This window comes from Thermobia domestica, chromosome 9 (genome assembly GCF_964235325.1).
Source record: "Thermobia domestica chromosome 9, izTheDome1.hap1.1, whole genome shotgun sequence".
Lineage (NCBI taxonomy): Eukaryota > Metazoa > Arthropoda > Insecta > Zygentoma > Lepismatidae > Thermobia > Thermobia domestica.
This window is the reverse complement of record NC_137462.1, coordinates 178,381,297-178,396,656: the sequence shown is the minus strand read 5'-3', so window position 1 is coordinate 178,396,656 and position 15,360 is coordinate 178,381,297. Positions and strand designations below refer to the sequence as shown.

Here is a 15,360-nt window from a genome sequence, read left to right as displayed (position 1 = left end):
TATTTTACATGCACCTATCGAACGATCTTTTGCCACGTGATTGATCATTTTCAAACAACTAAGACAATGTTATTTTTCGCAATAGTTAATCTTCTGGATACACTTAGTTTTTGAGAGAATGATTTTCTTGACAAAAAGACAAACAACTAAGACAATGTTATTTTTCGCAATAGTTAATCTTCTGGATACACTTAGTTTTTGAGAGAATGATTTTCTTGACAAAAACAACACGAAATATTAGTACTGTTATAAGATTGTCAAACATCTTTTACGTCTTTGACGACAGATTTATTGATGTGCGATATTGATTGTGTTGAGTTTACCATTCCCAATGCTGTATACTTATTTTCTAAAAATGTATGTAGTTTTTCTAAACTAGCAAACTGTTCTCTGTTTGCTTGTTTTCAGTCTTGATGTGTTTGCTCGTCTAGCTTTTCCAAAACTAAGTTGGGACAATATAATGCTTTAACTGTGTTTACATTACGTATGGTTTAATTTACTAATGATCTGAAGTCCACCACTGAACCCTTCCTCACATTTGGTAATGAAAACAACGGCTTTACATGAGCAATTGCTAATAGCTTTGGATTATTTTACCTCTTGTGTATCAATTTCCAGGCAAGTTTCAAATTGCTACCTGTCACCGGAATATTCTGAATTAATTTGCTTGCTTCGCCTGACAATGAGGACAATAAATAATGGAATCGTTGAATGTCATCTAAACTATGATTATTTACAACCAAACTAGTAAAGGTATCATAAAAATGCCTAAATACTGTAACTTCTCCTTTAAATGGAGGTATCTTTATTATCGATAAGTTAAGATACCCTATCTTTGTAGTTGAATCACCTGATGTATCTCACGAACTACCACTACTAGCCTTTTCAGTTTCTTCAATAATCGACGTCTTTTTTGCAAGAGTATCGTAGTAGATAGCTTCAAATAACCCTCTATCCTGCGTATTTCATTACTTTCGTCTTTTAATTCAAGCTGTGTTTGCATCTCATCGTACTACTTAAATATACCAGGTAAACGTGCACACCTACCTTTAATATGTATTACGTCACTGTTTACTTCAAATTGCTCAACAAATCATTTTTTTTCCCTCATAAGACTAGCTTTTATTAAGAAAGTTGTATTTTATCCATTTATATTTTTTTTTCCTAAGGTTCTTACTACAAGCTAGCTGTAAACTATTAAAAAAGAAAGAAAAATACATAGCTACGTGACTGTTGACCTGATTTAGTTTTCTTCCGCCAGCCAATGCGAAGCTGAATGCGTAGGAGCACTAATACATAACAAGTTCACTTGGTAAACCAATGTCTTTCACTCTGCTCACTGTTCTTAACACACATACGCACAAAAACAACTTGAATATCTGAATCATAGACTTGATTATTTGTTTTTGGATATCTGAATCATAGACTTGCTTATTTGTTTCTTTCTGGGAACAACACTTCCTCCATTCTGTCTTGCAAGACCAAAAATATATGTGTTCTGCGCAGTGGTGCAAATACGCCAGGGCTACCGGGGCGAAACTCCGGGGCCCCGGAGGTTTGGGGACCCCGGCTCCGTCGAAGTAAATGAAAAACTCAAATGCAAAATTCAATGAAGCAAATGCGAAATTCAGTCTGTCACAAAATAGTATTTTGGGAAAGCGAAAAAAATATAAACTAAAAAAAAACGTGATAATGATGCTAGTTTTCGACCTCCCTGCTCAGTACGTGATTACGGCCTTTTTTTTTTTTTTTTTTTCAATCAAGACTACCCGCGATGTGTGTCATGTTAAAATGAAAATAAACATGCCGTTTATTTGAAATAAGCTCCTTAAAATAACAGCAGCAGAGCTGGGGATTTAAACGAGAAAGAGACGCTATTTTATGATTTTTTGCCTTCCGGATTGATTGTTACCAAGGATTTCCTCGTTCCACCCCCGCCAGGGAAGGGGTTTGTTGTCAGCACATACCTGTAATGTCAAAATCTAAAAACAGTTTTATCATGTCGAGGTCAATGCCTCCTGCAGTCTACACATCCTGACCGCGGTACCTCTGATTCAGCTAAGTTCATCTTTTTTTCCTGTTTCTAAAACTTATAGATTTTAAAGCGTGCCGCAAAATGTCCTCTGCAATTAGTTTGCTTTTTATGTGGTTTCCACAAGAGGTCACGCATCGCTAAACCTTAAGTTGGTAGTAAATGTTAACGACGCATTTCGTGGTTCAATTCTGATACGTTTAGATAGTACGAAATTATTGCTAAACGATGGGTTAACTAAGTGGCGTAGCAAAGCGTAGAAAGAAGAAAGAAAGAGAAGAAGAAGTGAAGAGAAAACCTATGAAGATTGATTCTTTTTTTTTTACGACTGTTCCAGAAAATACAAGGAGTGATATTTCATTAGCCTCTGGTAACTAAAGAATTATACAGAGGAGCGCGTGACTATGTTAGGAAAAAAAGGGTAAATACTTGATGTCGATGTTGATGCACTGTTCTGGCCGAAGAAAGGTATCAAATTAAGAAAAACGTCCTCTTGAACTTTGGTTAAATGCAACTAGTTTCGGAGATGTCCAAAGAGTGAAAGAATGAATTCCAGAGACATATATTTCCAAAGAACTCTTCAAAGGGACTGTCAAATCGACAGTGAATTGATTGTTGGTTCCTCAGCCCCTTTAGGAAATCCCTTGCCCATGCATTGCAGAGCTTTGAAACACGCATTTACAAGTAGACCAGGTACTACTTTCAGTGTGACGTTTTAAGCCGCAGCTCTACACTGGATAGTTTTTGAAATATAGGCTCTGAAATTCATTTTACCTCGCTTTCGGCACCGTATATGTGCGAAGCTAGTGACATCAATTTGACCAGCATCAAGTTTCCACTCTGACGTTTTCTAATATGGTCACACGTTCATCCTATCCTTTTAATTGAGATAATCGATAGTTTTTTTTTTTTTAAAGTGAAAGTCAAAAGAACAAAAAAAAAAAAAAAAAAAAATCATTAAAGTGAAGTTCTAATTGTTATTGTAACATGAAACCGTTGTTTAATCATGCATATTAAGCTCTGACTTGCACACGTCAAAAGTGTATGTACAAAAGCCATGTTGAAATATTGTGACCTACGTTGTTTCTGAAAGGTATGACAGAGTACGAGAAATGTATTTTGTCAAGTTCATATTGTGGAAAAGAACGTAGATTGTATTAAAACACTCTAATGTATTTATAGCGAACTAGCTCAGTTGGTAGAGCGTTGGCTTCGCATTCGGGAGGTCGTGGGTTCGAACCTCGTTGCCGACTATTCTGATTAGGGTTTCCCTCAGTTCTGTCAGTCAAATTCCAGGACGATACCTAGTAAATAGGCCCTGGCCGATACCTACCCAAATCCTTTCCTTTGTTGTTACTGTTAAAAACCTTGTGTAAAATGGCCATTTAGCTGTATGGGGTGATTGTTAAACAAATACATTTATACTTCATTTGCGATAACTTTGCATCAAAACTTCGTGCAAGGTTAATTTTTTTTATGCGTAATAGGATCAAGTTTTTTTTTTTTTTTTTTTTTTTTTTTGACAGATCAACGTTGAAAGCCGAAGAAATCAACTTCGAACCCCTCCCTAAATATAGGGTAAAAAATAATTAGTTGTACTAATTTTCGGTGCAAAACTAATGTGAATGGAGTTATAGGATTATTTCTATCAAGTTTTAACTTATTTCATCCTGCTTGAAAAGTAGTTAATTACAAAAATCGAAAATTCTTATAATATTTTATTTAAATTTATCTATTTATATGAATTTCCCAGGATTAAAGTTATCATCTTTTATTCTGTCTGGTTAAAAAATATAATTTTACAAACAATATGCAACTTAAAAACTATAAATGCTATAAAATATGTACCTCAAAAAGACGCTGCTAAATGATGTGTTTGTATGTCGAAAATAAAAAGGTGATTATATGACCAACATTTTACTTTTTTTCTGAGGGGGGCCCCGCCTGGCCTTGTTACGCCACTGGTTCTGCGGTAACTTACACTTAGCTGGTTGTAGATTGAAATGTTGCCCTGTTCGTGCCTTATGGATATCTTTTCTTCAAATGTCACCATTTTGAGTAAATTCTATATTCTGAATATTAGTGTTTCCAGATGTTAAGAAACATTACGTAATAAACTTAAGATTTAACACTTGTCATATCGACTATTGATTTAATTGTATTTTGATGATATTGACTAGTAACAAGGAAAATATGGTATCGCTAATCAAATTATAAAAAAAATTACGGTGGTAAGTGATAGATTGTATCTTCATGCGTCCTTCAAATATAAGGTAATACTTGAAAGGCAAATTATTTTTGGTTTCTTGGATATAACTCTGAGAGTATAACTTATTTTAATGTTTGCTTTTAATCTTTCAGATGAAATTCTTTCGCTTCTTGCTCAAGCAAAGGATATCGTAGACACAGATTCCTTCAAGGACTACTCATATATATCAGGTACGATTGCTCTTGTATCCAGTTTTATGTAATATTTATAGGTGCGGGTTCTGTATGGCGAGTAAAAACACAACGCTTGACTTCCCCCCCCCCTCTCTCTATCTCTCTCTCTCTCTTTATGTCTAAGATAGAGCCGTCTCTGTGTCTAAGATAGAAACGATACTCATCACCCTGTTCGCCTCGCTACAGCAGTATCTGCGGACACAGCCAAAGACGTTCTGGGCTATGAGCACGAGATAGGGATAGACGTGTAGAGGAACGCGGGAGCATAGACCTGCGTTTGACAATCGGCTGTCGAGTGTTCGTGTGTGCCTGTCACGTAAGGCAGTCCACGGTGCGCCACGGAGGTACTGGGAAAACAAAATTGCTTTGACAACCTTCTGCTCATTGTGCATATCACCTATGTACTACTGATACACCATGACCCATGCGATCAACAGTCAATAATTCTCTCGGTTTAAAAAATATGTGTTTATATAATGAAATAAGCACTTCTTAATGACTGTCTAAAATGTGTATTCAGTTTCTAGTTTAGAAGTAGAGGTCGTAATATTATTAATAATATTATGAAACTACTAAAGGGTGATGGTCTAAAGTTAGGATTAAACAGAGGATAACATTAAGTTAAATTTCATTGTTTAGCTATTTATAAAAATTTCTTTTGTATCAGAGTAATACAGCTCTTTGGGCTGTATACTCAATAGTGTTTTTCTCTTTCAAGGAGTACAATAAACATAAATAAATTCAACATAATAATTCTCGAATACTGTAATATTAGAGAGTAACTCTAGTAGTTAATTTGTTACTTATACATTTATCATATACAGGGTGGAAGGGAACAAGACCGAAAAATTTCGGGAGATGATTCTACAGCTAAAAACAAGGAAAAAAGTTCCAATAAACATAAGTCCAACGCGGCGGCGTTTTTAAGCAGCAGATGTACGACGTTTCGCCGGCCTCCTACTTCTAAGTGCAATATCTGCCGAACAAATAGAGATATTGACGTCCCGTCAAAAAAATGTAAAGAAAATCATACCCCACCAAAATAATGGCGCAAACAGAAAGGAGCAGAGCGAACTGGATATATGGACTCCCCAAAGGGAGAAGGGGATTCATAAAATGAAATGCAGTAGAGAACGTGAAAATTAATAATACGTACAAACGTAAAATGACCTGGTAATGTTTAGCATATGTACTAAATGATCGTTTGGAACGTGAAATAGGAATTCTTCACTGCAGCATCGGGGAGTAATATATACGACAGAATACACAACAAACGAGGTGATTTGTTGGATCAATTGTACCACTCGTAAGTATTGTGTCCGACAGTGTACAAAACAGGAAAATGGCGTAATCGGGGAGGATGTTGATTATTGCGCTACCAGTAAGACACAAAGTGGCGAGAAGGGAAGTGAAAATATAAAGATCATGACACAAAGGCATCTTCAGAATTCGGAGGTACGACTACACATATTACCTCGCTAAAAAATGCAGGCGGTATGTTCTCCCTTGTGCAGTTCGCTCTGCTCCTTTCTGTTTCCGCCATCATTTTGATGGGGTATGACTTCCTTTACCTTCTTTTGACCCGACGTCAATATCTCTATTTGTTCGGCAGATATAGCACTTAGAAGAAGGAGACCGGCGAAACGTCGTACATCTGCTGCTTAAAAACGCCGCCTCGTTGGACTTACGTTTATTGGAACTTTTTTCCTTGTTTTTACCTGTAGAATCATCTCCCGAAGTTTTCCGGTCTTGTTCCCTTCCACCCTGTATATATATATATATATATATATATATATATATATATATATATATATATATATATATATATGTATGTATAGTATTTAGCAATTTGTACATCTTTTATGCATAGTTGACAACAATGTTCTTATTCTTTAGCTTTAAAGCAGTGAATTTCAAGTTTTCCTTTTCTTCCTCAAATAAAGCTTTGCTCTATAGCGCCTTTTCAAATGATAAGTTATATGGCCTTGAGCGGGCTGTCTGCTTTCTTCAATCGCTGTTACGCGGTGTTGTCAGTTTGTGACAGCCGATAATAGATACTGATTTTTCGCACCACTTCGAATGTTGTCAATACCAGATGCGCTAGCTAGAAATATTCTATTATTATGTTAATTGTTGCGTTTTGAAAAATAAAAATTATGAACACATACGTGCAAACCACATGTTAGTCAATTGGTTGTCATGACACAGACTTTTAAATGTTTCCACACAAAACAATCTGAAAATCTTTAGAATGCGTTGTCTCGCATAACTACTAGTAGATTATGATTCTAGCTTTTGTTAAATATTTTACATTTATATAAAATCGAACCTGTAACATTCATAGGATAGTAAACAAAATATCTTACTAATACTGCTTGAGCTCTCTCTGCTTGGATATGCATATGTAAATACGTATTTTTAAATAAAATTTTGATATGCATAATATAATATAGGTAGTGTAAATAAAGAAAGTAGAAAATTCTATTTCTTTCGAAATATATTTTTAAAACGAACATTTCTTTATAAGGTATAGGCAGTGTGATTTTTTCTTCGCGTTTCACATTTGACAATTTCATCATCCATTTCCCCTTTTCTTTTTCCTTCTACTCAATATATGAACTCATGATTGCTGAACAAACGCGCACCCAAGATAGACTTGACTGCGTCGTGACGCGGACAGCTGATACAATTGGGAAGGAACAAAGATTCTTTTCTTTACTCATATAAATGTTCCTCGAATTCTTTCTTAGTAAATAAAATTGACATTGTTTCCCGAGCTATAGAAAATGTGTTTTGAAAAATAGTTGTCAGTTTCAGTGGCTCCAGGAATTATTTTTAGGAATTATTTCCACACTGAAAAATATTTCCAAGAAAGGGAATGAGTTATTGTTGTCGGCTATGCATAATAGCTTTAGCTGTGATTATGTGTCTAATGTGATAAACGTATTTATTTATTTTAAGATAAATTTTCGCCATTTCAACTTCGTACATTGAAGAAAGACACGAAGAAGATGATTACGTTAGGTGAGTACACAATTACGGTAAATTTCATTTATATGTAAATTCTCTCTGTAATTCTTCAGATTTAATTTTTATCCTTTTTCATAATCAGTGATTTCGCTTCAGGAAACGCTATTACCTTGTAAAATCGTAAGATTACTTATTTTAATCCTAAGATCTACTTATTTTCCGTTAATCAGAATAGGTTCAAGGAGCCTATTTCATGAACGTTAGATAATAATATTAGACTCATCAAACTGAAGATTAGTATTAGTCATTTTAAATATCTCGAGGCATAAGCACCTCAAAATCCGTTCACGTAACCTTGTAGATATTTTCAATTATTCAAGAGAAAAATAGCACTTCAACATGTGACATTTATTTTGTGAAATCGAAGAAATGCAAAGAGGGAAAAATTGGTTAAAGATTATTTGACTACATGATAGTACTAAATTGACCTGCAAGTCGTCTATGCAGCACCTAAGTCAATTAAGTTTTTCGTAAAATTTATTTTTATTGTATGTACTCTTAAAGAGTACTTACGGATGGCTGCCATGATGGATAGACACACGAAAGCGAAAAGCAGTTTTCAGAACTAGTCTTTACACGTTATTAACTTTCAAACGAAGTACCACACGGTGGGATTTGCTATTTAAAATTTTATAGTTACACCCGTAACTCTCTTAGGTCCCCCTTTTGGGAGATTCTCCTTATTAGTATACTGTTGTCTTTTATATTCCTTGAATGATGCGAAAGATTTCATGTTTCTGTCTGCTTTGATTTCTTCAGGAGACGGGCCTTAGTTTTATGCGTGGAACGTACTTCGACCGTACTTTACGGATGGCCACCATGTTGGATAGGGAGACGCTAACAACATGTAGTTTCCACAGTTGGTCTCTACATGTGATTACCTTTCAAATGATATACAACAAGGTGGGGGTTGCTGTTTAAAATTTTGTAGTTACCCCCCGTAATCCCCTTAAGCGCAACTCATGGGGGTCCTCCATATCAGCAAAATGTTGTCTTTTATGTCCCTTGAAGGTTACAAAAGATTTCATGTTTCTGTCTGCCTTTGTTTCTTCAGGAAACGGGCCTTAGTATTATTCGTGGAACGCACTGTATATATATATATATATATATATATACACAGATGGTGATCAGAAAAATGGAAACACCTGAACAAAATTGCAACTTACCAGATTAATATGGTGTCGGGCCACCTTTCGCCTTCAGAACAGCCTTGATGCGACGTGGGATGGAGGAGCCATAGAGGTCGTGAATGGTAGCAAGTGGAATTTTACACCATTTCTCGTGCAGGGCATCGGCCAGTTCTTTGAGAAAGGATGGAGGTGGAAATCGTCGCCGGAATCGTGTTTCCAAGACGGACCACAGATGTTCAATTATGTTAAGATCTGGGGATTGGGCGGGCCAGGGGAGGTGTTGAACTTCATCCCGATGTTCCTCAAACCACGCTGCAACAACGCCAGCTGTGTGAATAGGTGCATTATCATCCTGGAAGATGGCGTCATTGTCCGGGAACAACATCCGGACCATAGGATGCAAGTGGTCTCGTAAAATTGGGACATAATCGTTGGCAGTGATTCGTCCGCTAAGTGTGACCAGAGGACCCAACGAAAACCATGATATGGCGGCCCACAGCATCACCGAGCCGCCGCCATGTTTCACAGTTGGGCGGAGACACTGCAGATCATAAGCTTCTTTGGGCGTTCTCCACACACAAACACGACCCGTAGTTGGGAATAGGGTGAAGGATGACTCATCCGACCATATCACACGTTTCCAGTCCTCAACGGTCCAAATTGCATGGTCGCGACACCATTTGCGGCGTGCGAAAGCGTTATGGTCCCTGATGAGCGGTTTGGCCCGTGCAACACGACCCCGTAAGTTCATGTGATGTAATTCGCGGCGGACTGCGATTGTCGAAACAGGGTGGGGGAGGTCTGATTGAGTTCCTCCGTCACTTGCTCCGCAGTGGCACGACGGTTCTGCATGACAATGGGCTTTAATACCCGGGGTGACCTGTCACTCATGATTTTCTTCCGCCCACTGTTCCGCTTCCCCGATGTGGTTTTCCCGTGTGTTGTGTAGGCCGTCATCACCTTCGACACTGTCCCACGCGACACACCTAACACAGTAGCCACTGCCGTCATACTCACTCCACATAACCGCGCACCAACAATTTGCCCTCTTTGAAAATCTGAGAGGTCTCCCATTTTACACTACCTCCGTCTGCTGCAGCCACTGGACACTGCTGTTCCACTGCGCCTGACGTAGTATGGAGACCGACCTAACACACCACCACCAGCGGTTCGACGCTGCGGGCGCCACGACACCACTGTCAACCCAAACATCTGACGTGTTGCCAACTACAGGTGTTTCCATTTTTCTGATCACCATCTGTATATATAAGCAAACCGTACAAAACTACGAAGATGGTTAATGCTCTGCTTGGCCAATGAATTAGTTTATATGGCTTTGCTATGACGAATAGAAGATACTGAAGTTATTGGGAACATTGTGGTGGATGCTAGATGTCACAACTATGGAATAGTTAAATTTTACTGTTGGACCAAAAAAAAAAAAAGAAAAACTGACATTACCTATGATCTCAGCTCAAAAGAAAATCAGCAGCGCGTAACTTGGGTTTGGGGGCTCGCCAAAATCAGAGTTCGCTTATCGGAATGGATTGTGTATAAATTGAAGAGAAACTGTAAACGTTTCTACGAATGCCACCTGGAAGGTGAACGATAGAAATTTATTGTGACACTTGATGCGGCCTGACCTATCTTTTGGACTGTGAAGCCCCAAAACCATTACAATAGAAACTGCGATGCTGAGTCCTCTGAGCAGGGCTGCAGATAAATAGTCGTGGTGTCTCAAAAAAGCTTCTCCTAAAGCTACAACTTTGTGTTGTGAATTATCATAAGATGAACTAACCTTCTGTATATAGGAAAAGTTGGTGCGGGACTTAAGAATGTTTACAATTGTTGTACCAATTCCGTATCCGCACTGGTGTGAGATTACCGGTTCGTATGAGGCTGCCTAAGTAGTTCGCCCTGGCAATTATTTGGGCACGTGGCTACTGGAGAAAACCTAATATTGACAGTGCGACAATTACCCAGTGTCGTGAGGACAAGTGGCAAGATATTAAATAAAGTAAGTAGTAGACTGCCATTAAATAAAATAAGTAGCAGACTTGCGCTATTCTAACCTCAATTCTGCAACTTAAAATCACCGACTGGTCTGGTTTCCCCATCGGGACGTTGTGCCCAGGAGTTAAGTTTTATTGAGTTACTTTATCTGTAAGTAAAATATAGAAGTGTATGTTTCATTGAAAAACTTGAGATTGGTGTTCAGTTCTCCACATCAACTGTCTATCTTCGCAGTTTTTCAGCTGTTAAAATTTAGGTTAAACTCTTTAATGTTCCCATAGTACTGAAGTTCAGGTTACACTCTTTAATGTTCCCATAGTACTTCGGAATTATGGTGCTAAAAGATACTTATCTGGTGCAAATGCTTGAAAATCTACACCTGTAAATTTGTTTTTCTTTAATTTATTTATAGCGATTTCTACTTCTTATTCGGTTAGGTTCTGCTGTGTGTATTTTCCTCTCTACACGAACATTAGTTTTTGCTGCATGTTAAGCAAATCGTCAAATAAATCTTTCCATCTATTCGAGATACTGACTGTATCAGTGAGAATTGTTCCGTCGGTTTTCTTTAATATAACCTCGAGGTTGATAGCCTTTCTTAAATTCGTTGATGCCCTTATAAGTGTCCCAAACGATTTTCTTTTTCCTGATATCTTCAACTTCATTAATTTTAGCTTTCAAAAAATCGACTTTCTTATTCTGAAACTTTTGGAAGTTTTCCGCTTGATGTCATTGAAATTTTGTGTGGTTATATCGTTCGAATTTTCTAGCCAACACAAATTTGCCTGTTTTTTCTTCTCTGCTAGTTTACTGTATTTCTGGTTGAACCATGAACTTGTGTCACAGTTTTGGGCTGAAAATTTTAATGCTATCCCTAATTTCAATCCAAGTATCCTCAACACTAGCGCATTCTGAACCATTTTAAACCGAGAATCTATTCGACAATTCAATCTGGTATTTCCACTCACCTGGCTCATCTCTAATTTCTTTAAATTAAACCTCTCCGTTTTCAAATATTGAATATTTCCTTTATTCAATGATAATCTCTCTTATTATCGCTGCTGCCAGGCAGTGATCTGTGTTCACAGTCAGCTCCTCTGAATGACCAAACATCTATTATGCTGGACTGTCTTTTTCTATCTACTAAACGTGATCAATGTGATTATATATTTTCACACCTGGTGAGGTCCAAGTATACTTACGAATGTCACGATGTGGAAATATTATACGGATAAGGTTTTCGGATGTTGCAAAGTTCAGGAGTCTAACACCGTTGTTATTACTTTCGTCATTGTTAGGTTGCGTTTCGGGGTGTGATACCAGTTGGATACAGGGAGTTTCATGGTGGACTGGAAAGTAAACATCCGAACAGCTGTTCTGTTTTCCTCAATACTAAACAGTAGTGTCAAAGTTGTTGCTACGGGAATACAGGTAGTTAGGAGAAATACAAATATTCTGGGCTATATGATTACATTATATTATTCAATCAATCAAACCTACTATTATTTATTTTGTTAGTTAAAACAGCATGTGAAACTTACTTTGGTTCTTAAGCGTTGCACGCTAGTGTATGATAATAGTCGTGTTTGTTTTCCATAATAATAGAAATATAATGTTTTATATTTGTAGGGCATGATTTACGTGTAAAGACATTTTTCGAGGATTCAGAAGAACCAGATTCAAGTGATAGAGATGACAAAATAACAGATAAATGTGATGCAGTAAAGGCAACGGATCTTGATTCAAGTTGTGCAGAAGACAAGGAAGCTTGTGTTGACCTAATACCTACTGTGATACCGAAAGTCGAGCGAATTGATACAGAAGATGAGGGTGTACCTAGTGAGATAGTGTCCGAAAGTATTAATCAATCCCTATTAGACTCTACTAAAGCTACCCAGTGTGAAAGTGATGCTAATACTAGTAGTGACACGGTAGCCAATCCTTCTCTATCAGTTAAGCAGGAAGAACCTGTGTCATGTAATACCGAAAGTATAAATGAAAGGATTTTGTCAAATAACACACAAGATACTATTAAGCAAGAAAATAATATGTTATGTGATATAGTGTGCGATAGTATTGATATAAAACCATCAGTATTAGACGTTCAAATGGAATCTTCAAAAGAGTTATGTGATAAAACTTCAACTCGGCAATCGAGTAGTCATAGACTGCAGTGTCCTTCATGCTTAACAGTTATTGGTGATAAACAAACAAGATCAGTTATGACTCAAGTTGAAATATTGGAGGAAAATATTGCAGGATATTGTTTAGTGATGAAAGGTCAGTCGAAAGTGAGGACAAGAATAAAATCACATTCTTCCCTTGTAGTGACAAAATCAACATTGCCATTTCCTGAGATTCTTTTTAATATTATATAATTTATTTGTTGCTTGAAATAAGTACAAAAGACAAAAGGGAAAAAAGGTCAGAATGTAAAATATTAAGTAAACTGAAAAGAGTGAATGTGACATTTGTAAAAGCATTTATTTTGAGTTTTTGTTTCCTTTCTTTCTTTGAGTGTTTGATATAACAGCGGATAAGTGTTATGAACATGTAACTAAATATTAAGAGACAGAAATCTTTTTTTTTTTTTTTTTTATGTACAAAATGTCAAAAAAAATGTAATGATTTCGAGGTCATTTGTTTAAATGTATTATGCTTTTCATAATTATGCATGCGTTATCTGTGCAGAACTAAGTTAAAATTATTTGTGATTTCGTAGAATTACTGTTATACAGACAGTAAAATTTCAGGTATTGAAAGTATCTGGAAATTTCAATCGAAACTGAGTCTTAAACTCAATAGAGAGCTGACAAAACATATGGCTAACAAAAGCTACTTTAAACATGAATTGTAATGAACCATTTGTTTGACATAATTTAAATAATTGGCTATGGAATTTATCTACTACCATAACAGTAAATATAAATGAGCTTTTAAACTTTAAATCAGACAGAATACTTCATTATGATCATCATAGATCACCTTAGAAATCTGAAGTATTTCATATAAATACTATGTACCAGTCTCTTATGAACATTCTTAACTTTCGTTCGTTCGTTCCATTGAATCGATCATTATTTTCATCTATTTTTTGTTCAGTAAACCAATCAATGCACAAATGTAGAATAAATAGAGAAAAAATAAGTGAAACATATGTGAGGATTGGTTTGATAATGGAAGAACATATACTATGCAGTATTAAGTTGTCTTAAGATGTTTGCGTAATTCGACTACAAGTGCAAACTTTGAAAATTAGAAGCAAGTAAGCACATTATTAGTCGTAAAATGAGCATTCGTCATCTGAGATTCAATACCGCGTAAGTAACATTTCACTAATTTTACAGGAGATACATAAAACCTTTTAAAAACTAGCGTCAGACTCAATATACGCGGTATTACTTTCAGGGAATAACAGAGCCATTTGTCGTGATATAGGTGTACTACTTAACCAGATTGTGCGCCATCCTATACTGATTGTAATGGTATCAAAAACTCAAATTCACCAAAATTGGAGATACGCGATGTTGAATCCCAGACGACGATATGTTCTTTTTCAAGAAACCTGTGATATGAGAAAATAAATTATTTCGTAATTTTAAAACAAGTCATGAACATGAATTCTTCCTTTTATTTAATTATAATGATCATATATTATTTAGTTATTATACTACATGTGAATGAATTCTTCCAAATATAAGCGTATTATTCGATATTGTGTTAGGTAAAAATCATCCGTATGACAATGTGGAAAGCAATTTAAATCAAACTTTGAGTTCAAAAACTTCTTTGTATATATATATTGTCTGTGTGAGTGTGTGTGTATGTGTGTACATATACATTTGTCTGTGTGATTGCGTTTTTAAGTTTATGCTTACATGTATGAGAACCCTGTCTTTGTACTAGCAAGTATATTGATTTCAAGTCTTTTGTCTTTTTGTATTACTATGTATTGATATAAATTTGTTTTAATTCTTTTTGTATGGACGGCTATTAAAATTTTCTTTTCTTAATAAAACACACTTTTTTTTTCTTTTAAAGTATTAAAACCATAGAGTTAGTAAATTAACCACTAGAGCCACAAGTGGTATTGCAAGCACTTTGCCCTTTCAACTGTACTACTACTATATAGCAAAAGCGCGCCAGTATGTCACTGTGTTATAAATTACGTTTGTTTGGAGGAAGAAAATGCCAGTTTCTTATGTGGCTTATGTTTAAAAATTAAGGTTATTTTCTTGGCCCACTTACTGGTTTCTCAAGTGCAAGAGCCGTGCTCTGTTGCCCCAAAAGTTAAAGTTCGTATTATTTTAATCATATGTGACAGGAGGTTTATAATTCTCCATAAACTTAAAAGCAATTGATTACTTATCTACTGATGATCAGAGATCAGTAGTCGGGTTAACAAATTACATCAAGTATAGAAAATTCGGAAGTCAAAAGTCTGTTTAATCCCAGTAATACGGTTGATTGAAAAAAAAAAAAAAAGTAACACGAAGTAAAGTATAATATAAAGTAGGTCTATGAAAATTAATGAAATATGTAATTTCTACTGTATATAGTAATACATACTAAGAAGAAATGTGCATCAGTGTCTTTTGATATATATATTTTCAATTGATTGATTGGACTTTTTTCTCAGTATCAAGACTATATAAGATTAGCGCCATGGATCAAACCCGTAACCAAACGCAGAGCTACTTCGTGGCTATACGG

The 15,360-nt window shown here is 36.0% G+C and overlaps 1 protein-coding gene across 5 annotated transcripts in view; it reads left to right on the top strand.

Annotated features, from left to right (window-relative positions):
* The window catches only part of LOC145660465 (uncharacterized), a 146,643-nt gene extending 131,978 nt beyond the window's left edge, over positions 1 to 14,665 (top strand). For all 5 annotated transcript variants that reach the window (XM_081725524.1, XM_081725526.1, XM_081725523.1 and 2 more), the window contains 3 exons: positions 4,394 to 4,471; positions 7,436 to 7,498; positions 12,277 to 14,665. In XM_081725524.1, coding sequence (XP_081581650.1) covers positions 4,394 to 4,471; positions 7,436 to 7,498; positions 12,277 to 13,025 — 890 coding nt within the window. In that variant the 3' untranslated portion in view covers positions 13,026 to 14,665. The remainder of the gene's footprint in view (positions 1 to 4,393; positions 4,472 to 7,435; positions 7,499 to 12,276) is intronic.
* The last annotated feature ends 695 nt before the right edge of the window (positions 14,666 to 15,360 follow it).